General features: G+C 41.2%; 1 protein-coding gene across 4 annotated transcripts; it reads right to left on the minus strand.

Moving 5' to 3' along the window:
* Window positions 1-327: 327 nt before the first annotated feature.
* On the minus strand, window positions 328-26,817 carry LARP1B (La ribonucleoprotein 1B). 4 transcript variants are annotated; one of them, XM_030271973.4, is made up of 19 exons: window positions 26,077-26,817; window positions 18,941-19,002; window positions 18,173-18,232; window positions 15,900-16,068; window positions 14,372-14,515; window positions 12,788-12,931; window positions 12,515-12,683; window positions 8,587-8,731; window positions 8,210-8,384; window positions 7,233-7,405; window positions 6,693-7,064; window positions 5,726-5,846; window positions 4,995-5,200; window positions 4,505-4,611; window positions 3,873-4,030; window positions 3,421-3,565; window positions 2,824-2,933; window positions 2,479-2,606; window positions 328-2,272 (listed from the first exon to the last, which is right to left on the minus strand). In XM_030271973.4, exons 1-19 carry the CDS (start codon window positions 26,297-26,299, stop codon window positions 2,075-2,077), a joined length of 3,009 nt encoding a protein of 1,002 aa, XP_030127833.4. In that variant the 5' UTR covers window positions 26,300-26,817; the 3' UTR covers window positions 328-2,074. The 4 variants fall into 4 exon arrangements, with proteins under 4 accessions (XP_030127833.4, XP_030127835.4, XP_030127836.4 ...); XM_030271975.4 differs by having other exon boundaries at window positions 3,873-4,027; window positions 26,077-26,622; XM_030271976.4 differs by lacking the exon at window positions 18,173-18,232.
* Window positions 26,818-27,416: the final 599 nt, after the last annotated feature.

The following is a 27,416-nucleotide window of genomic DNA, read 5'->3' on the forward strand; positions in this document are numbered from 1 at the left end:
TTGTCCAGCTCACTAAAGGGACACTGGGCAGCTCTAGAGGCCAGCAGGTGAAGTAGTCACTCTCCTTGCCTTTCCCCATGTTTATCGTTCACCTGTCGTATTTTTGACAAATACGCAATCATATGACAAAAATAAATCAATATTCTCCTCTGGATTCTTCTGAAGTAAGCTGGCTTGCATTCCAAGAAGCACTTCTGCCTTTATCAGGCTGGGTTTCCCCAACACCTCAGTGCAGCAGAAATTCCCATGCAAATCTACAGCCTTCTACTCTTTCAAGTTGTTTTTCTTCACACTTTTGGGAGGGAAAAAAGTTGATATACAACACTATTAGGGTTTTTTGTTGTTTTTATAAAATTTTTCAAGATATCACAAAATTACACACACTAAAAGCTTAAATCTGCACATTTTCCAATGAAAAATTGAAATATCTTAAATTTATTACTCGTATATACAATTTCAATCCAAATTTACATTCGCATTTTCATGGGTAGCAAAAGGCATGGATCAAACACAGGTTTGAGATGTGTCACTTCAGCATATTTATAGGATATTTACTTCAAATCTTGGTATGTGTTCATTAAAATTTATTTAGAACAGGCCACTGACAAAAGGCTGGATTTTGTGCTGAAATGGTATAAACTGTGGGGAAAGTCACTGCTACCATCCACTCCTTTCAGTGCAAACATCCATCATTTGTTTCAGTGAGATTCACAGCACAATGATTGAAAAATTAACAGATCCATTATAGCCTCTGTGAGCTGTTAGTTTAAAGCTCCATCTATGGCTGTGCAGTCAGTTTAAGGCATCTGTGCTAGACAGCACTTTATAACTTTTTAAAAGTTAACTGAAGTAATTCTGCAGTTAACTAACCAAAAAGCTGGAATTCCTCTCACCTACCCCAGAAGAGAAGTTTTTCACTTCATTCTTCTTGAGTTTTTAAAAACAAAGTAGTGAAGTTAATAAGATATGACAGATTATAAACATCCCCTCTTTCAGCTACAAAAGTGGATTTGTATTTGAGTAACTTACATTCAGTGAAATTGTCTTTAGACCTGTTTGAAATCATCGAGGCTTAGCGAGCACAATTTAAGCAGAACTTCATTCAGATATTGCAAAACAAAGTAAATTAAAATTAAAATTTACAAGGTATACTTTGTCTCCCTCCAAACTTATTAATTACTTGAAATATGGAGAAGAAAAATTCAAAATTATGCCTCTCCTGCTAGACTTCATAATCATAAGACAATTCAAATGAAGACACCTCTCAAGCCCAGAGTATGAATAGTTGGGTATTTTAACAATCTGCACAAACTGTAGATACTGAATGTTAATTTAAGACACTACGAAATCAAAAGCTCAATTTTCCCCTGTGGTTTTCTGTTGCTTGAGTTATTAAAGAACCAGCACTGAAGGAAATACCTGCAAAACTATCCCAGTTACGTCCACTCAAACTCCATACTTAATAAAATACTAACTATGGAGACCCTGAAAAAAATAGAAACTCTTATCTTTAAATAGAATCCAGAAATGCAGTTTCATATACAGCTGCATGCTCTCAAATGCGCTTTTGCAGAAAAACATACTTTTTGATAGTTAGCCTTGAAAGCAAACCTGCCACATAGATCCTTCCTTTCCATTTAATACTCTACATATAATGTAATCTTTTTTGCTTTGGTAAAATACAAATAACAGGGAAATATGGGTAAGGAAAGCACAGTAAATAACATGGGTTTACATGATACCTTTTTTTAAGAAATCTGAGCTGAAATGTAAGGCATCCCTCGAAGTATTTTTTTTGCATATGCAAGGAATGCAGTTCTTTGTAAACAAAAGCTTGAGGAAAGCAATACTGAAGCCAAAGAATCTTCCCTAGCATCCTTCCAATGATCCCATAACCAAGAGCAACTCTCCTAGGGCAAGTGTTTTGGAACTATATCCCGTGAAAAAGAGCATCCCATCCTTTGTCTTCCCATAAATTTTTAATCACGTAGTAGAGACTGCCTTGCCTTGAAGATCTCTGGATTAGGGGAGTGATGCCAAAGTTGATTCTCAAGGGCACGAGCTCATCCAAAGTCTACTTTTCTGGTACATCACTTTCTATAGATTTTGTGGCTTGCACAGTATTCCCACAGGAAATGCTTCCCAGTGCCTGGGACTGACAGGCAGTGGCGGGTTTGGTGGTGGGAAGGGTTTTAGAAGAGTTGGGCTGATGTCTGCGGTGCCCTGAATCCTCACCTGGTCTCCTCCTTCCAGATTCTTCACCAATAGGAGGCTGAAAAGAAACATGGGGGACCTGTTAGGTGTTTTGTCATAAAACCAGGCATTTTCTGCCTCTCCACAGACTTGTAGCACTGAAAGGATTAGGCTCTTTGAATTTATCAGGCTGCCGTTTCATGAAATCAAGCACTGCTCTCAGATTAGCTTGCATTGAAAATATTAGTACACCAAATATAACTTAAAATAGGCATTGAAACTTACATCCACCCTGAAGTCCTCCAGTCTCTTAAATTTACTCAGGTATTCTTGCAGTTTGGGGTCAACAGCTGGAGTCTTGTGCTGAGAATATTTTAGGTAAGCCCAAAATTTTTCCAGTCCATACAACTGACCTAGTAAGAGAAAAAGATAATTTTACCACTTGACAAAGGTCAAATTTAATTATAAACTTAATTATTCACTGGTAACTATATTTTTAAGAGAACTGAAGATAAAAAGAATATGAATAAAAACTGTTCTTGATTAGTTAAGAAGTCAATGCCAAGGAACTGGGATTTTCTTCAACTAATGTTACAGCAGTGTGAGCAGTGACAGGCCTGTGATAATTACCAGCTTCATAGTCCCTCTTTGTTTCTTGTTGGAAATCCTCAAATATTTCTTTCCTGAATTTCTTTTCCAGGCCATAGCTGTAAAATCTGAACAAGCATTCCAATCCGTACCTGGAAAAGAACAGAGAGGCACAAAAATCCATCTTGCCTCTTTGGCTCAGAGAAATAGAGGTGGGGAAACTGGGTGGAAGGAAAGGAATTATATCCAAGAAGTAAACAGCAATGACAATGTCCTCTGTGGTCATTTTTCTGGTATTTTTGTAAGGCAAGAACCAGTTTGAACAAGTAAAATGAGGTTAAGAATGTCTTCACCTACAGAAGAAAGAATCTGAGGAGTGTTAGTACAGAACTGACTCGTCATGGTCAACAAGTTAGAGGATTTTGTAGAATTCAGAACTGAATACAGGTCAGGAAATGCTGCACAGTCATTAATCTGCAAAGCACAATTATATAATGATTTTTGCTATTAAAGTAACTTATACACACTGCTATTTTAAAGATTTACAAAAAGTCAGAGGTAGTACAAAAAATGTTCACTGCAGATATACATAAATTTCACTGTCATTGAAAGGAATGGTAAGGCCTCAGGAAAAAATACCTGTAGTGTTCTTTTGCATCCTCTAGAGCAAGCTGTTTGAATTCTTCATACATTTTCTTGTTGAAGTGGTCTCTCAGAAAAAAGGACCAGAAGCGAAAAAGTGTGTTCATTTCTTGGGACTGGCCAATTCCCAACCGTTTCCTCTCTGGAAGAAAATAAAGAAAGGGAAGAATAAAACCACTATTTTAATTTTTCACCAGAATATTTTAAAGTGCCTTGTCTTTAGTAAAAAACCACACCAGATCTTCTGGTAACTTCAGTTTAAATTTGAGGGTGATTTTTTGGTCAGGGAATGTTAAATGGAAAGCAGGGTTCCTAAAACAGAGGAAGCAAATAAATTTTGCCTGCCTTTCCCAAGAAAAATTAAAGACGAGGAACAACGGGAAGAAAACTGGTATCAGACAACATGTGGAAGTGTCTAAAAATTTTAGGAAGTGCACGGAGCAGCTTACCTGTTAAACACCTCCGCCGGTATTTATGGTACACCTGCTGAGTAAAGCCATTTTCCTTTAACAGTTCGTGAGATGGATGCCCGAATTTGGGAAGAGAATTTGGAGTACAGCCATAACCTGCCAGTGGGGCTCCTTCTGAAGGTGAGGCATTGGAACTGCTGGAGAAAAAACCCAACATATTTCTGCTCTGTAAACAGAGCTTTTCTGCAGAATCAGTTCTCACCCACCCTGACTCATGCAAGAGCTGACGTACGGTCACCTGGGGACTGCTGCAGTGCACCTGGGTTTGGGTGCACCTCTAGAAAATCAGATTTTGTGCCAATATGTCAAAAATAAACCAGCTTTGGACAATGATCATTAAACATTTCTTTTCTGCTTGATTTTAAATGACCACTGAAGTGAACATCAGTGCCTCAAGTAACATTACTGCTGCTGTATCATGGATCAGACAACACTGTGAACACCAATCAGCCTAGCTTGTTTCCAGACAGACTGCATTCCATATTTTTGTCTTTCTTGATCAGTCTTTTCTTGCTTCCATTGTATTTATAAATTGCCTTTTATAGCCTGCTTCTCCATTAGTAGTGAGAACTACCTGCAAATACATTTTCAATAACAGCAACAACATTTACCTCACAGAGGAAGTTCTTGGCCTGTGGTCTCTGGAATCCATCACCCAACCAACATGGCATTCCAAGGGAGGATTTGTACTGTGGCGTGTTTTTCTTTTCCTTGGAGCCTAAGAAAGTAAATGAAGGATTTATTTCCCTAATTTGACTTCACTCGTTCTCGCCCATTTAAAACAGAGACCTAAAGGTTTTCTGTTATCTAACAAGTTATAAAGTCACAAGACCACAGCTTCATAACCTGAAGATTAGTCTTATCTAACTAATCAAAAATCTTAAGCACTACAGTTCTTTCAGTAAGGACTTTCAAGGAAGAAGACTTGAAAATCATTTAATAGAAATAAAACACTGAATATGGTAAATATTTTGGAGTTAAGCAATAGGAGGAGAAGCATTTAATTTTCTGCCATTTAATTCTTGATAAACTGTACGCACAAATGTGAATTTTGCAGGCTTTTGCTGTTTTGGTTTTTTTAAAGTATGTTTTTCCATTTACCTTTACATCAAAGGATCGTGCTTCTTTAACAACAGGGTAGAACCTGGGTGTTTTTTTGGGATCCTGGAGCCTTGGGGTGCGAGGTGTTCGTGGGATGAAGCCAGGGTGGAAACGGGGGGAATCTGGGACTGCTGTTGGCAGCGATCGAGCCATTCCTGCTGTTGGAAGTACTTCAGCACTTAGGAAATTACAGGCCAGCTCCTCTGCTAAATATGGAGGCAGAAAGGAGAAAGTGGGTTGGTTTTACTGAGCTACTTTAGAGATGCTATTAGCATGTAACCCAGTAAATGTTAATAGTACCACGGTATCAGAAATAGCACAAGAGATAAGATTTGGATGTTGCGACTGCTCACTAATGGTATGATACAAGCAGTAAATTCTTCTAATCTCATTTCCTTCCATGCCTGTATCCCATAAAAAAAGCTGGTTTCTATAAAATGTTTCACAGTTTCAGTTTAACTTTACACATTGTAAATTCCAAGTCAAACAAAGAGCACCTGATGCTGGTGGAGAGTGACAACAAAGCAGAACAAGTGCCAGCTTCTTGTCATTCAACAGAAACCACACTACCCATGAACAGTTGGCAGTTTGAAAAATTAGCAAAGAAAAAGCCCCCTCAGACTGCTGACTGAACCAAAATTAAAATACTGCACAGGCAGAAAGAGTCAAAACACCTACAGATTTGTTCTTTATTACAGAGATTCTAAAAAACCAAATGCTTTCATACTTACCGTTCTGTAACCCTGGAGGTCTTGGAAGAACTTCTTGGGTTGGATCACCAGTTTCTGGTGCAAGACTAACAAATTCGTCCTTATTAATGAGGTTCAGCTTCTTAAAGTTCTCAATCTCTTGCTGAATTAGAGAAAGCAAATTGTAAATGCAAAGCAGGGTAACAGATACCATCCAGGGAGACAGATACATTCCATGAAGAGAAAATAAGCTAGAACTGACACACAAGTACCTACATATCTGTCTCAGGTGGGACATGTGCATGCTGAGCATGAAAAATGTCATCAAATCATTGTCAAGTCCATAACAATAAAAAAGGAAATAATCTCTCCTGCAGTTTGCTATTTCTCACTGCCTCCTCATGTTCGATGGTTTTCTTGGTCCATTCTAATCTGTATTCTAAATTCTACCTTTATTTCTTGCTCATATTCTGAACAACCATTTCCACCTTTGTCATCTTGCTTTTGTGCAGACATGCTCCATTTGTCCATGAAACTACTTCCCCCTCTTTGGGCACAGATTAAGCCCCTTTCCCTCACCACTCAGTGTTTAGATAACTCAATTCTAACTATTGTTCCAACAAGCTACAAGGCCAACAGAACGTTTATATAAAACTACTTTAAAATGACTGTATTACTTCCCTCTCATCATCTCATCTCTGGCAGGTACCCCCTTCCCCTCTGGGTAAGGGTTTGCAGTTGTTATGAAACAAAGTACTCACAGAACAAGAAAACATTGGACAACTTAACTATCTCCAAAACGTTACAAAAAATATTCATTTAGTGTTTTTGGTCAAGTGTGTGGGATGAAAAACTTGGGTTTGCTTTCAGCTGTAAAGACAATTCAGCAGACCTACAAATGACTATCACTTTCCTGTAGCATTTTACAACTACATAGTAGAAGGTTGAAGTTAATTTGGAAACTGTTTGGACAGGCATGGTTTTCTAGTCAAAAGCTAAAGAGAATTACCTTCATCAGGGTATCATTTTCACTCTGATCCATCCACAAATCCTGTTCGTAGTAGTACAAGCCATCATTGATGACTTTAGCAAGTTCTGATGTAATTTTTGCACGGCACACACGGTTGCCAGTGTGATCTCCACAAGGATGTTTTTTCACATATGGTGGTGTCTGTGTTACAATTAAAATCTTGTTTACATCCTGATCGTCAATTTCATAATCAGAATCGCTATCTGACCAATCAGTAAATTTATTTTTCCGACACTGATTTTGTTCCATCTCTTCATCAAACAAAAATTCAAGTTCTTCCTGTTCTTGTTCCTCCTGAGTTGGGGGTGGCTGGGGTTCATCTGGTGTTTGATCAGGTACAGGAACAGTCTCCTAAGTTGGAAAAGGTTTTATATTTGAACTGGATTATGATTTTCCAAACTTCATTGCATTCTCAAGCATCACATATGTTAAGATGTTTAAACCTTGGTTTACAGTGTAACCTCAAAGTTGGTTTTGTATTTTTTTATTTAAACATAACATAAAGGTGTTTGATTTTACCTTTAACTTGACAGTGGATGCACGATGCCTCTTCTTCACTTCTATCCAAGGTTCAGAGTCCAAATCTGGCAAACTTGTGGACAGTCCTTTAGACATTGTCTGAAAATTACTTGATTCAGCATTTTCCTTTGGACACAGTGGGCTCCCCACTCTTGGAGAACTTGGTGCAGACTCTAGCAGTAGAAAACAGTAGCTCAGTTCCTGTTGTGGATTGCTTTGGTTCTATTTTGTTTGTTTTTCAAGTGTTTCACTGGTCTTTCTTTTAACCACAGCTACCGTTTTTCTACCTCTCTGGATAAACATAACACTGATCAAATAATTTTTAAGAGACAGCTTTTCAAAGTTTACTCAACATTTCAGAATAAAATCAATTCTAAGAATTTATTTCCATGGAAAGTTTTTTCATGGAAACTTTCTTTCATAGCCTGTGAGACATTACGTGTTGCTGGGGAGAAAAAAAAGAGCAGCATCATTAGGATCGTGTTTTCTCCGTGTCATTCTCTAGCTCTGTGGATGGGTGCCTAACTCCATCTTCATTCTTCCCATTTAATTCCAGCCAGTGTTTTAGGAAAAGATTCCCTTGCCAAGGGTTGTCAGCAAACAAATCCATCTCCCTGTTAAAAATGTGAATGAATTTCCCATCCAAAACAAGGATGCCCCAAACAAAGAGTGAACTTCCAGCTGCCACAAAAATGAAGCAGAGTTTAGGACAAGTTTAATACTACTATTACTAATTCCACAGGACTGTAGCCCACCATTCTATATTCTGAAGAAGTTACAGCCATAACACACAAGAAACATTTTTATCTACTTCACATCAGCCACGTGACTTGGCAAGTGCAAGGCTGGCAGGCAGAGCAGCTGAATAAACCATTACCAAAAATACAACTTCTATTATGAAATCAGTATCATGAGGCAAATTGCCTAAGCTAGACAGACAGCCCTAAACTTATGTTTCTGTAAAATAAATCCTTTACCAATATGAGAGCCAAAAGTTTGGCCTGGTATGAATTCTGGACAATTGATGAGCTGAGAAAAGTCAGTTGGAGGCAGGTTGCATGGAGGAGGACCTGGAATTGGCCACTTTTCTGGATCAACCCTTTTTCTTAGTTTCTGATCCACAGTTTCAACTTCGGTACTGTCCTTTAGGGCCTGTGTGACAAGCATATTGTAACATTAAAAACTATCAAAAAAGAAAAAAATACCCCAAACCACCAACTTGGCCACGTATAACCTCTTTATAGAATCCTGGTCATTACAAACAGAAACTTTTCTTTACTTCATAGCTCTGAAGCTATGGCACCACAGAATTAATCAAGCACCTTTTCAAACACATCCTTCTGAATGATTTTACCTCCAAAATGAGTGCAGCATTCGTAGTCAGAGCTTGCATCCGACGGAAACTGGCGATCAGTGACACAGGCAAAAATCCTTGTTGGTCCATCTTCCTCCTCAGGAAGAAGTCTCTCTCCAAATTTTCTGTGCTGAAATAATACTCACTGCAGAACAAAACATACAAACCTGAGCTTATTCTACAGTTAAAGAAAATCCTAAAGCAGCAACCTAGATTCCTTGTTAAAGGCTTCCATTAATAAAACAGAGTATTTTGACATCAACAAGACCATTCTTCAGCAGAAGACCCAGAGAGCAGCAAGCATGCTCGACAGGTTAAGACAGACTTATGATTCAGTACAGCACAGAGGGGTAAAAATCAAAGTCTTGTTACGTTTGCACAACCAAAAACTACTCTCCAGTTTTCCTTCACCCACCCCCTCCCTTGTTACTTACATGGACATAAGGGAACAACATTGTCTTGGCCTCCACAGAAATGAAGGACAAGCACTGCTTACAGTCAGAGCATAAGTTGTGTCCCACACAGCAGTACCAGTTCATCCTGAACTGCATCTTTTATTGTCCCAGTTTCCAGTGCATTGGAAGGCTTAATATCCTATCTGAGTGCTGAGGCACAGATAGATACCCTGAACCATCAAGCATGCTTGTGGGAAGATGAGAAAACAAAGGCAGTCATGTTGTATTTGGCATGAAACTGTACCAAAAAGGCACAACAGTTCATGGAGGAAAAAAGCTTTAAAGAATGGATGATGTTGAAGGACAAGGACATTTCAGGAATCTGGAAATACCACAGAGATGAGGGACAAGCAGCAGAAAGACCAATTTTCAACAATGAAACCGCTCTAGGAAATAATCCAGGTGTCAAGATACTTAGTGAAGACAAAAAGTAAGGAATTCAAATCATGATCTGTCACACAGAGCAAGGGAATGAGAAAAGGTCCTATGGAAAAGAATGGAAAACGCCCTCAATTTACATGACAACTGAAACTAGGCCTTTCATAGAGCTTACACATCATAGCATGATTTTGCACAGTACATCCACGGAATACTAACTCCTCATCACATTCAGAAAAACACAAGTAGGGAAAGACTTCATGGGAAGCAGTTAAAACTGTATGACAAAAATAGAGGTAACGCAAAAAGAAAATGAGAGGGTATTAAAATGTTGAGGAAAAAAGCTGCACATGCAAATTTAAATAAAGATCATTCTACTTTCAAAAAAGAATAAAAAAAACAAGTCTCCACTGAAGCTGAGATCAAGGCCAAAGTCTCCAACAGCAGGGCACTCTGATGCCACCACTGACTCAAGCAGCACCTTGATACCATTTCTTTCTCTAAATTTTGTAGCTGAAGAAATTTGAAGGAAAAGCTGGCTCTATGAAACGCACAGATCACACACTGAATATTCTGAGCTGGAAGGACCCACAAGGATCCTCAAGTCCAACTCCCAAGTGAATGGTCCTTGCAGGGATCAACCCTGAGACCTTGGCAGCATCAGCACCGTGTTCTGACCAACACCCAGCTCCAAGACAATGAATTTAAAGTCTCAACGCTGGACAAGACAGGACAAATGGAAACACTGCTATTAAATCAAAGCAAACAGAGAAGAGAACAAGGCTTTTGGAGAATTAAGCTCTTACTCAGAGCCAAATATGATAAGTGAAGCAACTGGGCACAAAGAGATAGTTTCTTTCAAGAATATCCTGTCTACTGTTCTGAGCTGCTACGTTCCTTTTCCCCTCCCAGAAGATAAGCAAGCACAAATGCCATAAACCAACATTTAACTAGTGTTACCTTTACAATCATACAGTAAAGGTAAAATCCTGTAACGATTCACCTAGTTAAAAATTCCACAAGCAGAAATGGACAATAACTGAACTTGACTCAAACTGCCTCACTTGATGTCCATCACTCTAGAAAAAGGAATGTGAAAGACCATTAATGATAAATGAAGACAATGCACAAAGTTTGCTCCAAGTAGAGGGACAAACCTAAACACATACACCCCCTCCAGCTTTTGTCTTCTTCCTTTTCCTCAGAGTCTCTTTCCTTATTCTTGAATTGATACTTGAACTTTTATTTGTTTATTTTCTAAAGCAAAAGGACTTTTTAAATAGAGTTCTGCTGCACATTGCAGAATGAGGAGCTGCTAAGCACTGAAACTTTTCAGGCTGACAACTTAAGCCTGTGCTTAAAAACATAGAAGATACTTTTGTATGCAATCCAAGTATTACTCTCTTGTACATCAAGTTGGTTCTTGAGATAAGCATAAATTGTTCGATAACAATGTGTTTCTTCCTGTAATTACACATCAATTCAGTTGGACAGTGTCTAATATTTTCTCTATTAAGCAGGTAAACTTTTAGAATTTATTCACCCACTAGGATTCAATCTCACTTCTTTAATATATCTTGATTTTTTCCTGGACTCCAATAGGAACTCTGAGCCATAATGATTTTGTGTACCTTTATTCTATATATATTTCCTTCTTTGGCATAGTCACTTTAATATTTTATAGCTACATCAAGAAAGGCAGGCTAAGCCACCCCAATTTAGAGGCTCATAACAGGTAACTGATGAACAAAGTCTGTTTCCCATCATTATTAAAAGAACGGAATAAATAAAAAACTTTTTTTTTCTTTTGGTCTAGGGAGAATCAAACTAACGAAGTTCTGTTCTAAATCTGCTCAGGAATCTCCCTCTCATGGAAAGCAAACTCCATAACCAAAAGCCTTAGGAGTTCACACCAGGCAAGCAACCAATGGCTGTGGTTATCCAGCCATGCCAAATCTTCTACCAACACCTGCCAACCTCCCAGTGCCAAAAGGGAGTACAAATATACCCAGAAGTCAGATGTGACCAGTGCTGTAACTGACATTTTTCTCAGCAGAGGGGACATCACCATGTCCTACCTTAGCAGGTCTGGATTCTACACTGCATGCCCAGAAATCTGGCCAACAGTGGAGTGGCTGTGATCCTCCCCCACTTGTCTGAGGACAGTGAAGGCCGATTATCCTGACATGGGGGTACATGTCCACTGTCAGGTCTCATAGGGGCCTGGCAGCAAGAGCAAAAAAAGACTGCAATAGAAGTTTTGAAGTTGATAGCCACATGTCAGATACTTTCTGCCCTTTAAAGAGGCTTTTCTCTTCCTTTTTGCGTCAACTGTAACAAAAGAAGCGAGAATAAAATAAGCAAGTTGCTGTACGGAACACGAGGGCAATCAAAAACCACCACAGAAGCATTGCAGAGAAATGCAAGTACGGAAGATGAAATATCTGCCAGTGGTGGAAACTGTCTCTTTAGAATGAACTAGTGCTTTCCAGGCCCTTTTTGACTTGTCTCCTGGTGATAATCAGTCTTCCAGATGGTTTCTCATTGCCTAATGGTATACACAAGAAAGTAAACAGTTCAGATCATTGAAAAATCAAGTATCATTGCAAAACTACTCTCTCTTTCTCTGTTACATGTTCCAGGTGAAACACACTGAAAACATCAAAGTAATGAGACTTCTCAAAGTGAAATTGAGAGCAAATAGGGGAAAACATCACCCAAGAAGAGCTTTATAGGCAAACAGACTAACAGTACTCAAAAGCACAAGCTCAGAGACATCCATATCTCAATTACATGACAACATAAAGAGGGCTGTGTACCATAAATAAAGCAGTTATATGAGTTAGAGCCAGGCTACAGCACAAGATGTAGAAACAGCTTCCTTAAAACTCCTCCCCATTACTCAAGTTTTTTCACCCACTAGTGAACAAATTCAAGCTGACACTAGTAATGGTCAAAGTTAACTCAAAAAGTTGAGCTGCAGTGCCTTAATCTCCAACTTGACATGGATAATAAGGATTCAACACTGTTTGAAATGAGTTATTTTATCTTAACTAGACTTCTGAAAATATTTATACATTAGGCAATCTACGTACATTTGGTGTTTAATGTATTCCTTGAGAAGCGCTTCATCCACAGAATACATCTGCACTCCTGTTCCGTCACCATAGTAATAAATCACACCAGGGTTAAGCTCAGGCTGAAATACTTGGTCAATTCCTTCACCATACAGCTCTTGATAACCAACTGAATAGTCAAAGTTCACTTCAACATAGAAGAGAACATAAAACAACATTAGAAAATTAAAACAGCAACATTATAAGCATAGTTTTTAAACTTTTTGCCAAGTATCTGTTGGATTAGCATACTGCTGGGGTTTCCTCTGCCTCGTCCTCTTCCTCTGCTTCTCCCCCTTCCTCTGCCTCTGGAGAACCCTCGGACGCTGCTGCCCTCGCTCCTCACGCTGCACACCTCGTCATGGTCATCTCTCTTGTCTCTATCACGACGCCAATCTCGAAGAGAAGAAGAAAACACAAAATATCTGCAATCACAAAGAAACATCCTGGTGCCTCTAAGCCCCTCATGCCACCAGAATTTTCAGCCTGAACCCGGGCAACCTTCAGCCTCAGCTATGCTGAGGTGGTCAGAGCTGAAGCTGCAGGAGAGGAGCAGGAAAGGTGTGCCAGCCCTGCTGAGGGTGGGCCAGGCAGGAGGGGTCAGCAGCAAGGAGGTAATGGATGGCAGTCAATCCCAAATGCTTCTGAAGCAACTGGACACCCTGGTGCCAGCTCGGAGGCACAGTACCCATGATCAGCTCGGGGCAGGAGGGAATGATCACAATAGTTCAGTCTCCTCCTGTGGACAACTCCCACCACTACTGGAATGAGATGAGAGTCATGGAATTGCAGAATGGCTTGGGTTGGAAGGACTCTTAAAGACCATCCGGTTCCAACCCCCCCTGCCATGGGCAGGGACACCTTCCACTAGTCCAGGTTGCTCAGAGCTTCACTCAGCCTGCTGTTGAACACTTCCAGGGATGGGGCAACCACAGCTTTTCTGAGTAACCCTACTGGATCAAACTGAGAGCTGCTAACTTTAACAAAGGACTAAACATATGTATTAAAAATCTTGCTTTAGCAATGACTCTTAGTGAACCCTACACATGTATGTTCATACACTCAAGTCCTGACAAATAAGACTCTGAATTTACAGAGAATATAATCTGTATGTGTGTGGTTTTCAGTCATTTGACCATCCTAAGAAAAAACTGCTGAAGGAAGTGAGAACTGGTCAAAATCCTCCACCCACCCCTATCCATTCTTCAGACGTGCAGATCAAACTCTTTCATCCACATTCCTAAAATGACTTCATAAATTCCATATCAGTAGCATCCAGTACTTATTATAATGAGCAAACATTAAAACTGGGAATGTATATTGCAATTTTAAAACTTAAACCAACCACCTTCCACTCAGCCTAAGATTTCTGCCACGTAACCAGCTGTGCTCACAACACCTGAGGACCAGAAGCAGCACCAGTTGTGGTGTTAGTACAGCTTTTTGCATAGCTGTGCCGAGAAATAGGTCAGGGAGTTGCAGGAATCAGTCTAGCATGAAGGAAAAAACAACATCAGCAGAACTGCCAAAGCAGAGTTCAAAGTGTAGCTCCACAAGCAGCTGCTCTGGTAGCAACAAGCTGTGGGAATAGCAGCAGAGCAGGACAGAGCAGACACCTTCTGAGGCTTTTTCCAAACTTTCTTCATTGTAAAATTGTGGGACAAGATGGTGTAGGGTGCTATGAAGAGGAATATAATATAATAATTATATTCCTGCTGGTAACTGACAAATATAAACACCAGGCTACCTACTAAGTTTCGACACAAACTGCCAGCTCGTGTGATATTACATTTATTTGCCACCAACAGCAGGACCCAGAGAGTGAGAACTACTTACTTCTTGCTTCATTCCTTCTGTTGTTATGAGGTATTAACTTGTTTGTTTCCAGCATAAATCTGGAGCTCGTTCGAGAGCCTGCTCTGTCTTGACTGTCTGACCTCACATCGTCCAAGTGAAGCGGCACCCATTTCTGCTTGTTACCTTGAAAAGTTAATATATTACTCTTTATTATACTAATACTCGAGGTTTCAGCTCCTGGAAAGACTCCATAGAATTTTCCTTGTAAAACTAGCAACAGTTAATTTCAAATTTTAAAAAGTGGGAGAAGCTTAACATCGAAATTTTAAGATATTACAAATGACTAAATAATTAATGCAGAAAACAAGAATTTCTGAAACTGAAATATAACCTCACCTAAGCTTCAAATATAAGAAATAAAGGTAAGTATTTTATTTAATGGCTTTTCAGATGCTCCATGATCAAGAATTTACAGCTATGTTGTTAAATACAGACAGTAAATTCCTTGCTATATAATTTCACAACTTGTATATGAAACTTTGAGATTTAAAAAAAAACATATAAAATTAACCACCACAATAAAAATTTCAATCACAAATCATACAAATTTTCCTGAGAATTTAGCTGTGATAACGTACTTTCACCTCAAGATATTCAAAGTTCATTCACATGCATCAAAAATTACTAGCAAAGCTTCATTTTGTTTTCGTTTCAGGCTGACCTAAATTATCCACCAACAAGTTATTAAACTAGAATATTCATTGGTATTGTGGGATCTATTATTTTATGGCTAAGAAATATAAGCAAGTACATAAAATGTTTTCTCTGCACTGGAGGGGAAAAGAAAAACATATTTTACCTGTGGAATGCTTTGCTTTGGATTTCCACTTAGACTGAAAAAATTAAAAGCACTATAGGTTTTTTTAATATATCTATGTATATAGGAAGATTAATAAATCTGAACAGAAAAGGTCTTTAGGGTCTGGAAAAACACCATCAGGGAAACCAGACAAAAAAGCAGCTGATCTTGAAACTCTGCTGTTTCTCCAGCCTATTCCAATCTCCTGACCAAACGAGGTTTGCTTCCCATTTTGAGTGTAACAAACTGGATCAAAAGGAAGCAAATAACCTGGTTTAGTCCTCAAATGATCACTTCAATGGGCAAGCTAATAGCAGAGCATGAGAATGGAAGTGCTGGTGTATATGCAGTAACACACACATATATATTAAGTTAAAATAACACAGTGCTACCTATAGAGGGAAACAAAGATATCAGAGGCAGAAATGGCTTGTACAGCCATAATAAAATCCTCAAGAAATGCTCAGAGCTCCAAGGACCAATCAACAGGGCATGAGCTGCTTTTCCCCCAGAATTCCTACTTGACTGAACAGAAGGCTCCAAACCCTGAGGGAGGCAGCCTGGCTGAGGCTTCCATGCAGACACTGAGATATTCTGTATTCACCCAGCAAATGCACATCATGAGAAGTTTTATTGAGTCACTCAACTGGAATCAATGCAGCTGTATCAACAGTGACTTACTGCATTATACACAGTGCCGAAACTCACCTTTTTTCCTTTGGTTATTAGTTTGAGCTTCATCTTCACTAATGTTATCTGCTGGACCATTTGGCTTTGCCTCCGGATTGTCCTTGATTCCATTATTGCTTTTTTGATCAGATTTCTCCTCCTTTTCTCTTCTATTTGTTGGCTTCTTACTATGACTTACAGTCTTACACTGTAAGAGACACAGGCAATTACTTCTGGCAGTACAGCTGCTGATACCAGGAGGTGCACATTTCCTTCAGCTATTAAAATTCCTTTTTTATTACCTGTTCTCAGCCCCTTCAGCAGGGTGAACTTTAAAAATTGTCTTGTTTTGTAAAGTCCATTTTTAAATAGTTTAATATTCTGCTAGCATGGCAAGAGCAAAAAATGAATTTTAGATTAAGAAAGGCTTTTTGGTTTTTAACAGAGACATAAAACAGTGGTGTGCACAACAAGGAGGGAGGGAGGGAATAAGGGAGGGAGGGAGGGAGGGAGGGAAGGAAGGAAGGAAGGAAGGAAGGAAGGAAGGAAGGAAGGAAGGAAGGAAGGAAGGAAGGAAGGAAGGAAGGAAGGAAGGAAGGAAGGAAGGAAGGAAGGAAGGAAGGAAGGAAGGAAGGAAGGGAGGAAGGGAGGAAGGGAGGGAGGGAGGGAGGGAGGGAGGGAGGGAGGAAGGAAGGAAGGAAGGAAGGAAGGAAGGAAGGAAGGAAGGAAGGAAGGAAGGAAGGAAGGAAGGAAGGAAGGAAGGAAGGAAGGAAGGAAGGAAGGAAGGAAGGAAGGAAGGAAGGAAGGAAGGAAGGAAGGAAGGAAGGAAGGAAGGAAGGAAGGAAGGAAGGAAGGAAGGAAGGAAGGAAGGAAGGAAGGAAGGAAGGAAGGAAGGAAGGAAGGAAGGAAGGAAGGAAGGAAGGAAGGAAGGAAGGAAGGAAGGAAGGAAGGAAGGAAGGAAGGAAGGAAGGAAGGAAGGAAGGAAGGAAGGAAGGAAGGAAGGAAGGAAGGAAGGAAGGAAGGAGCTGAAGCTCCTCTCCCATGAAGACAAGCTGAGAGCTGGGATTGTTCAGACTGGAGAAAGGAAGCCTTCAGGAGACCTTTCCATGGCCTCTCAATGCTTAAAGGGAGATTACAAAATGGGGACGGACTTTTTAGCAGGACCTGTAGCAATAGGACAAGGGGAAATGGCTTTAAAATAAAAGACTTTCAGACAAGGTACAGGAAGAAATTTGTCACAATGACAGTGGTGAAACAGTGGCACAGGCTACCCAGAGAGGTGGCTGGATGTCCCTGGGACATCCCGAGAAACATTCAAGGGCCTGCTGGATGAACTCACTTGATCAAGTGGAAGATGTCCCTTCCACTTGGGTTGGGGGGGCTGGACTAGAAGACCTTTAAAGGTCTCTTCCAACCCAAATCATTCTATGATCAGATATAATTTTTACCTGCAACATGGGAAGTTTTGCAGACATTTCTGCTAAAGTGAAAGAATTTTCCTATGTTGTGGAGACAGCTTTGAACCTGCTGGAATACATACAGTAGATACTGCAGTACTGTGCTATAATGAATTTGAACACAAAGCCTTCCCCTAGACAAATAAACTAAGTTTAAGTACAAACCAAATGTTATTTTGTTTTACAGACACTACATGAATTTGGACACTTTGAGCTATAAAATGCATGTTGTTGAACCCAAATGTTCTGGTTTCCCTGACCAAAAGCACCACAGGGATGCTGCTGCAGAGCTACAGCACTGTGAAATGGCACCTCAGCATTTGCAATAATCTGTGCTCTCGTCTTGTTTTAAATAGCATCAGAGAGATCGAAAATACACTATGCACTTATCACCTGAGATAAAGTGAAAGGAGGATAATTTGACAGAATAGATCTTAGCTGAAAACCCAGAAGGGGAAAAATATATCAGAGGAATAAGATAACTAAGAATAACTAAATTGTGTTCAGACAATGGGCACAAAGCGCTCTGAGCCACAAGAGAGGGCAGCAAGTTCGCAACCCCGAAGGCCTTCTCATCTGTGCACAAACAGATGAAAGCAGCAGAAAAGGTAAATTAAACTTATTAAACAGTGGAGCTTAAAATAAGGCACTATTTAATGCACATGTCCATGGCACACCACTAACAAATTCCAGCAGCAGTGCAGACAGTTAAGCACATATGAGTATCCTGAATTACTGACAAAACTTCTACTGAAACCCTACAACACCTAAAGCATATTCTGGGGGGAACAATATGAAACAGATAAACCAACATGGTTAAAAAAAATAATCCTGAGGATTACAAAGGACACTTACTTCATTGTTTGCTATTTCGCTCGGGGTCGGCCAGCTTGCAATATCGCCCAAATCATCAGCCTGCAAAGGTGACAAACACTTTATATTCCTTCCTTGACTTGTCAGGAAGGGAAAATGTCAGTCATGGCTCAGAGAGGCAGCCTACCCCTGGAGCAGAGCTGTCAAAAGCAGCAATTTTTATAAAAAGAAATACTACAGAAACCAAACACACAACATTTGAAAGAGTTTTGAGCTCACATCAGACAATTGTCAGATTCAATGCTGTCCTACACATATGTGATTAAAAGGTGTCTATTGCTCTAGGCTTTCAGTTTTTGGAAAATCTTGAGAGCTATTAACCAACCTAAAAGGGGTGGCTGTACAAAATTTTAGGAACTTAATGTTTCAATGAAAGGACTCAGTGTCTCCTGTTGTAATGGTAACTTTATGCACATAAAGGACACTCATCATGTAAGATGCAAAGAGGATTTTCAAAACCAATCTAGCATCCCTTGTGCTCAAGTGATGCTGTTTCTTTGCAGCCCCTTCATACTTTTATGCAATCCCACTTATTTTTTAAACAATAATGCCTTTCTTTATCCCTTGTCCATACGCCAATTTAGCAACTCTCCTAATTTTAATTTCCCTTTTTTTTTTTGTCTCTTTAGTTGTCTATTACCAAGGCATCATATAACACTTCTGGTTGGAGCTTCAAAATACCTTGTATCTATTTATTGGAGCAGTATCAGCTATTTATCATCCTGAATATTTATAGGCAAAAATACAAACCTTGCTGCTTTTTCTTGACCTGGGTTTTCCCGCTTTTATCACTTTAGTGGAATTTTGTAGTTCTGAAAAGGAAGAAGAACATTTTCAAGCGAGAAATAAGGCTACACTTTAAATGAGTAATGCAAGTGTGTGTTAACACCTCTGCCATGGTCTATCATACTACACCAAAGTGTTTCTGAGGGCTTGACATCAAAGTCAATGAACTTTTTTTAGTGAATAAAGTCACTAATAGTACATGACACTGAAAACTCACACTCATAAGGGCAAATCCTCTTGCAAACCAGGCATACAAGATGCTGCCTTACCCCATATTTAAGCATTTTTTTTCAACTAAGAAGATTAAGGCTATGTCAAAATGCTGGTATTTTAACCTAACAAGTGGCAAAGAAAACCCCTGATACACATCTAATAAGTTCTCCTATTAAAAGCTATACTTATAAGGCAAAATCAATGAAATATATAATTATGCAAGCAAGGGGAAACAACCATAAAAACAACTATATATTTACAAATTCCTAGTAATTTTCTTTTATAAGTAATTACTCAGATACCAAATAGAGTTTAGCCATATAGCTCAAAATCAAGCCAAAATAAAACAAAAACCAAAACAAACAAACAACAAAGGAAAATATGCAAAGAGAAAAACAGTACTTAGTTAAAGCCTAAACATTATAATAATGATCCCATCTGATCTCCTGAGCAAGAGGAAACCATCTCTTAATTTCTTCTGTTAAGCCCTGGTTCTCCCCAGTGCATGTCTTCCCATAGAGATGGGAGTCACAACTATTCCTTGAAACCTCTCATTCGGTGTTTTATTGCATGACAAGCTTGAAACACTGAACGTGTCTGAAATCACAAGTGGATTATTTTATACAGGGATAACATCACCTCCTCAGCCCTTATCTCTTTCACATCCAGTGACTAATCTCCCTTATCAGGGCTCCACACTGGGAACCCCACCCTTGTGCCCCAGTGACTCTGGAAAGCCTCTCTGTCTGCTTCCTGGAATACACAGTGAACATTACAAGCACAAACTAATGCTTACTCCACGTTCCAGCCTAAATTTTAATATAATTTATAGCCATATAAATGATGAGTTTCATGTATATGCTTCATACAACTTGGACATCTCACCAGACACGAATCCAGTGAATCCTGACCACCATTAGCCAGCAGGTTTTTGCCTCTCCTACAGATCTGCTTTTTAAAATAAAGACAAAACACACATCTCAATTAACTTCAGACTGAGAGCTTAAGAAACACGCTTGCCACTCAGTAGTAAACTAATTGCCCTTTTACAAAACAAGACAAACAACTGCAGGGGTGGAGCAGCAAACAAATTTGTAATTCTCTCCAAAGCAACTGCCAATTAGCCATGCAGGTAAACCGAGTGGCCACTGTAAACACACATCTCTGTCCAATTACCTGACTGAAGCCCTTTTTCCACCTGACAGCACTTTTACTTAAATTGCTGCTGAAGAGCTGTTCTGCCAGAACTGCTGCTCTGTGTGTCAGCAGGGTGTAGCGAGGCGCCCAGAAGTGCAAGACTCGTTTTTGCTGCCCTGTCTTAGTCATGGGATAGAATTTATTCCAGGTGGCAGGAAAGGCTGTCTGAATGGAGCAGAATGAGACCAAACTTGTTTGAAAGAATCTCTCTTATCTGAATGGAGTAATCCAAGACTTGGAAGATGCATTTGCAAGCTAAACAAAAAGAAAATATTAGGCAATGCCTGGTGGATGATGCCCTTTTGGAACTCAAAGGGCTTGAGATCTCATCTCACTCTGTGCTTCCCCACCTCCACAAAGTTCCTTGTCCTCCCAAAAGAGCCACGCTCAAAACCAAATGTACAAATTTACCAACAGGTCCTTTCTGGTCGGCTCTCTGGGGCTTATCACGTGGGAGCTGGACTTCAGTGTGAAGCATGAAAGGGAAGATAAAGGGGAAGGAAAAACAAGAAAGAGGGTGGGAGAGTAAAAGAACATGACATGAGATCACTGAAAGGTTTTACCCAGGTCACATCTGTTCTGTTGTCATGAACAGGCCTAGAGCCACAAAACACCTGAAAAAGCATCTGAACACAGGCAAAACACATGTTCAGATAACAGCCCTCTGCTTAACATCACTCCAGGGTTTGATTTTAACCTCCCATAACAGCGCTGCGTACCTAGAAATGGCATCTTTAGTCCAAATACTATTTCGCTTGTTAATTCCAGCACAACTGCATTAAAAATGTTTTTTCTGTGGTATGCTACAAGGAACTTGTTAATTAGTGGTGTGCTGTGTCAATGGAGGAATTCACTGATCTTCAATGATTTTATTCACTGGGTTTCAGAGTTTTGAGGGTGTGGGAGAAATAAATAAAGTATGAATTTAAACTGCATCAAGGACAAGGCAGTTTGTTGGCAATTATCATCTTTCAATCACTGAACTCCATCCAGTAGAGATGGCATTCACATGAAAACAGAAATCAGCCTCCAAAGCCATTTTTATTATGGTTCTTCCAAGTTTCCTAACAGACCACATCCTAACAGGAGGTACTTCCTGCAGAAAGACAAGGCTGTACAAATGTGCCATGAGCAGCATGTCAAGATCAATGAAGAAGTCTGAAAAGTAAAAGATGAATTTTCGAACCACCAAAACTGCAGTAATCCTCTGGGACAACAGCAACAGAGAAGGAAAAGCAGATTGGATGGCTGAGGAGCAAAATTTGTACCTAAGATCTCCCACCAAACTACCCCTGATCACAATCATAATCGGGTCACAAGTAACAGGACTTCGAAAAGGATGGTTTGAAGCTCTGCAAATAAATAGTCAGCAAGTAATTTTTTCTGATGGAAAGGGAAGATGATATTACTAATTTTTTTCTGAAAGCAAAGTCTATTAACACAGGTGGAATGTATTCTAATTTTTGATACAAACACTGTTTATGCTAGACAATACTCAGGTTTTATTTTTACTTGGACTGCACGTGTGTTCCTTTTTGTGAAGGAAATAGCAACACATAAATACCAGAAGTGCTTCAGGGAGCAGATAAAATCACTCAGCTCTTCAAAACTTAATTGGAGCCTGTGTATTGAACTTGTACAATATTTTTCTTTCAATGTTCCGTTTGAAACTAGACAGTATATTGTATTTTTAAACAAGGTAAGCTATGTTTTATCTATTGTTTTAACAGATGAAGTATTGCAAATGTAACAAAAATTATCCCTTGGAGAATATAATTAATTAAAATCCAGAGCATGGATTAGAGCAAAGATTCTGCAAAACAATAAAAAAAAAAATCCCAATTACTATCCTAACTTTCTGCCCTACAGGAGTTCTAAAATTTTATAGCAAAAACTACATTAGATTGTCAAGCTCCATGATATTTGAACAATTAACCAAGGCAGCAAGTTATGACACCTGCACCCTTCCATCTATTTATGTTCAAAACCCATCAATTTTTCAATACAGCAAGCAATAGGGGGGGGGGGGGTGTGGGGGGGGGAATCCACAATACATGATTGATTCACCATAATGCTATTTATTTTCCTTAGATTTAATTTCTCAGTTCATTGTTTTTCTTAGCATCTTCATAGAAAACTGCAACCTGTGACTCAATTTCTACCAAAGTTTTCATGGTTAAATGTAGCACATGCCACAGCACAGGGAGGTGGGTTTCAGTTTCATAACAGGTCTCCAGTTTAGAAACAAAAACCCCAGACAAAAAACAGTCAAACAAAATTACACATGCTGTTATGTATAATTAAAATACAGGCAGCAGCTTTGTATCGATAATGTTTTTAACCCCTTTAGGGTTGGGAAAATTGCCAATGCTGAAACTTCTGATAATGCTTTGAATAAGTTTTAGATGCTACTATTAAAACACTCCATGAATTTGTAAGAACTAACGAGCACACCTGAATTAAATACACCCAGAAGACTCAGTAATCAGATCATTTATCAATTTACTCATCTAAGGTTTGCTGTTCCTAGCAACACAGTGTATCTTCACTAAACTGTACCTTTACAACCTGTTTTGCTCTCAGGCTAAAGCAAATTGGTTTATACAATAGCACTACAGTGAAATGGTTCTGGTACCAAAATATCAAACAGATAAAATGTGCTCTTTGATGCCCCAAAATAAACACAATAAGCAGAAAATGAAAGAATGAAGTGAGCACTTATTTTAATTATGTCATTCAAGCACACACTAATAGGCAAACCCACTTCAACCACTTCAGCAGCACAAGTATTTTGCTTCACTGAATATTTTGATGAATTTCATGAACAACTTTTGAATAATCATCTAATAAGTCATTAGAGACCCACATCAGCTATACAAATCACATGAAGACTTGAGAACCTGTCATTCAGATTACTTTTTTGCAACCTCACAGCAAGGGCAGTGCTGAAGGTTTCATCAGATGAAGAGGTGGGAGAACCCTGGGTGTTTTTGGTTTTTTTTTTATGCGGAGGATGGCAAACTCACAGTTTCAACCTAAAGTGAGGACTTAGTGCAATACACTGGGGAGGAAGGCACATCTCAGAAGCACCTTTCATCACTTGGCAGCCTCTGTTAAAGCTCACTCCATCTGATCACGATCGCCGGGATTAGAATCATGGAATCACCAAGGTTGGAAAAGACCTCCAAGATCATCGAGTCCAACCTTCAACCAAACACCACCTTGTCAACTAAACCCTGGCACTGAGTGATTTCTTGAGCCCCTCCAGGGACTGACACTGCACACCTCCCTGGGCAGTGTGTTTCAAAGCTTAACCGCTCTCTCAGGGAAACAATTCTTCCTGAACCAGAGAGAAGCCTATTAATTTCATGAGCCATTTTATACCTGATACAAGTCTTTCCCCACAAGTTAAAAGCAGATGAGGATGTAGAAGTAGCTTATGAAGTTATTCTGAAATTACTCTGCTTAAAAGCAAAGTTTAATGAAAGGCTTGGTCAAAAACACTGAACTGTGGTAACAAACACACCATGAACAGTTCAGGTATGTTTGCATTGGGTGTTTGGTTCACTGCAATGACTAAAACCCACTAAGGTATCTGAGACTATAAAAATATAATCAGTTGCAGTAACAAGGCTTGGGCCGAATTCTTCTGCCAAAATGTTAAATTTTCCTGGTAGTATCAGGTGACGTTAACAGTTTGTTTCAGTAACAAGAACAAGGTTTGCCTCTATCACAAACCAATCCCATGATAAATTGAAAGTCCAAAGATGACAGGCTGGAGCCAATTTTCTCAAGTCTGTAACTATCACTGAACATACCATAGGTGCACATCTCAGGAAATTTTTAACAAATTATGCCAGGATCAACAAGTCTAGCCGGATCCAGTCACTGCTTTGATGTGAGATCCTTTTCCATTTTATTATTCTCTTTACGGATAGTTCCACATTCCATCACAGTAGTATTTCTGCTCATCCACTTATTATTTCACATGACTAATTTCCATACTACAACATTCATGAGGGCCTAGTGTGACAGATGTTTCTTTGCCAACGTGCAATTAGTTTCTTCAAAATACATCCCTTGTTGCGGGTGGAGGCACATGGCAATTTCTTCCTTCAAACAGCCAGGAAGGATCAGCTGCTTTGCCTTGTACAAGGGTAAGAATGGTAGCTTCCTCACGGTGCTTCTGGTGGTAGCCAAACCAAAACACACACCGTGGTATGTGTTCTTCACCAGTGCCACTGCCAGCAATGCTGACTCTCTTATTTGCTCAGTTACACACCTGGCCACCGAAAATTATGTTCTAGTACAACTCCTCAGCTTAATTATTAATTCCATAAATGGTAGGCACAACTTCTTGCGGGAGAAAAACAATATAAGGCTCTCCAAATTCACAAAATGAAGTATGAATGCTTGCTGCCTCCTCCTTCCTTCAACAGCTATTTGTGTGCTTTATCTTTGCTGGAAAAGCAAACTTTACAGAGGTGAAGCACTCAAGGTGCTAACACAAAAAATGCAGCTTTCCCACTGCTTCTGATGTAGCACTGTTGCTATTGCTGCCACAGCAAGGCAAACGAGTGACAAGTCCCCTTTCATGCATGAAGCAGACCACAAGCTTCTGCCCAGCCAGCTGGATTTTGGAAGCTGGGCACAAACAGGTACTTAGGAGCGCGTCAGTACACATAAACAAAACAGTACAGATAATAAAGATGGGCATATGTATGTTGCCAAAAGTCCTGCTCTTCAGTCAAGTAGAGATTTTGTGGTCTGGAATGTGGTCTCCGTTTGTATGACCTGTGCGCTTGAAACTGTAAATTATATATTTTTCTTTGTCAAGGAAGTACGCGTTTAATTCAAGGATAAAAGTGACTGTGAGATCACAAAAAAGGTTTGTCAGGTGCCCTCGGGAGCAAGCGCTGAGATTGAAATTCTCGGGAAGCACTGGTTGAAGTATTTATTTAGAGGTCAGCAGTTTACTCGCAGCCAAGAACAATACTTCAAGAAGCTACAAACTTCTAGGAACTCTTTGCTAGCCTAAGCATAAAGGCTGGCAATTTCAAGTTAGATCCTTGACGACCAGCTTTGTAAAGCCATATGCCCGTTCAGTCAGCGCGGTGCCCATAAAGCAGCTTTATCTTACACGTAGTGATTTAAGGCCAGGAAATTATCCCGTGGCTACTCTCCCTATGTAAACACACCAAATCCCAACAGCGAGCGAACTGTCTGCTTTGGTCAGCGCTCAGAGCCTCCGCAAGCCCATTCTGGAAACCAAACCCAGCTAACGGATCGTTCCGAGGGCCTTGCTACACAAGTAGCCAAAAAGAGCTGCGGCAAAGCGGCGTTTCTAAAGGAGCCTAACCGAGACGAGTGGGCGAGCAGCCTCTCTGCGAGCGCCAGGGTCCGGCCGGAGGTCACCGCCAGGCCGGGGTGGCCACTGGCAAGCCCCGGGACCTGCAGCCAGCCCGGCGCTGCCGTCCCCGGCCGTGTTCCCCGCCCCGAGCGCTGCCTCCCGTGCCCATGTATGTCAAACCCAGCGCGCCCGGCCCCGCTCCAGCCGCGCCGCGCCGCGCACGGGCCCGGCTCCGCGGCCGCCGACAAGCACGCGCTTTTCCTTCCTAAAAACACCAAAAAAAACCCCAAAACCACCCCGGTGCCACCGAGGCGCCGCGCACACGCTCCCGGCCCCGCACCTGGTTCCTGCGGTCCGAGCCGCCCGTCCGGCCCCGCGGGCGGGGAAGGGCTGTCCCGCCGGGCTCTGCGCCGCGTCCACGCGTTCTCCTTGGGCGCCGGGGCTTCCCTGCTCCGGCCGCCCTCCTCCGCCACCTCCTCCCCGCGGGGCGAGCCGGGCTCGGGCTGCCGGGGCTCCTGGGCCGCCCCCCAGCCCCGCCGCTCCGACACCTGCGCCGCGGACATGCCCGGCCGTGCGCCCGCCGGAGGGGCCGCAGCCGGGGCGGCCGAGGCGAGGAGCCCGCGGCGGGGGAAGGGGAACCCGCCTCCTCTCCTCGGCGCCCCGCCCCGGAGCCGCTGCCAGCGCCCCCCGGGCGGGCCGAGCGCCGCCGGTCCCTGCTGCCCTGCGGCCCTCGCTGCCGCGGGGAGCGACGCGCGGAGCGAGGGACAGCGACAGCGACCGCGACCCGCCGGGGCCGCCGCCGCCTGCGGAGGGACGGGCGGCGCTCCGGGCGCGCTGCCCCGGCCCCGCCCGCGCGGGGGAGGGACGCGGGGCTCTCCCGTGCGCCGTGACCTCACGCGGCCGGGAGGCTTTCCAGGCCCGTTCGGACGGTTCGGCTCCGGAGGCCTCGCCCGCACCTGCACGGCGCGAGGAGGGTCTGGATGTGGTGGGCAGGAGGATGAGCGCGTCTCTTTGGTGCGAAGGGCACAGCCCCCCCGAGGCACAGCCTCGAGAACGCGCTCAGCAGGGGCAGGAGAACGTGCTTGAGGTCCCAGCAGCGAGGGAATCCCGTATCATTTAAGCATTCCAACAAACAAGTACCTCTGCCATCACGCCATCTCTCCTCTGCGTTTCTACTTTCTCCCAAAAATCCCCCAGAAAACCATCTCGCAGTAGCACGTGCACTCATTCCAGGCTCACTGGTTTTACCCACACTCCTGCCACTACGGTCACAGGATGATGGGGAAAGCCACCACAGCTCGACTTTAATCACTCCTTTCCCTCTTTGCCAGCTCCTAATGCTCCCACAATTCTCCTAGATTACACCTTAAGAAACCTGCTCCTCTCCCATTTCTTTCATTCATCTCTCAGCCGTGTTTTAATCCCTTTCTTACAAAACGTCTTCCTAAAAATAACACCAACACTTCTATAGTGAACTAAGCAAGTTCCTAAACAGGCTTCTATAAAGCTAGTCAAATATTTTTGAGTTAGTGTCACAAATAAACAAATTTCCTATGTTTTGCAGCACTAAAATGTGTTGTTTGGGGTAATTTTCCACTCTCATGAGATCATGCGGAGTTTTACCCCTTCATCAGAAAAAAAAAAAAAAAAATCCACCACAAATCAACAAAACCTCAAACA

This window comes from Taeniopygia guttata, chromosome 4 (genome assembly GCF_048771995.1).
Source record: "Taeniopygia guttata chromosome 4, bTaeGut7.mat, whole genome shotgun sequence".
Taxonomy (NCBI): Eukaryota; Metazoa; Chordata; class Aves; order Passeriformes; family Estrildidae; genus Taeniopygia; species Taeniopygia guttata.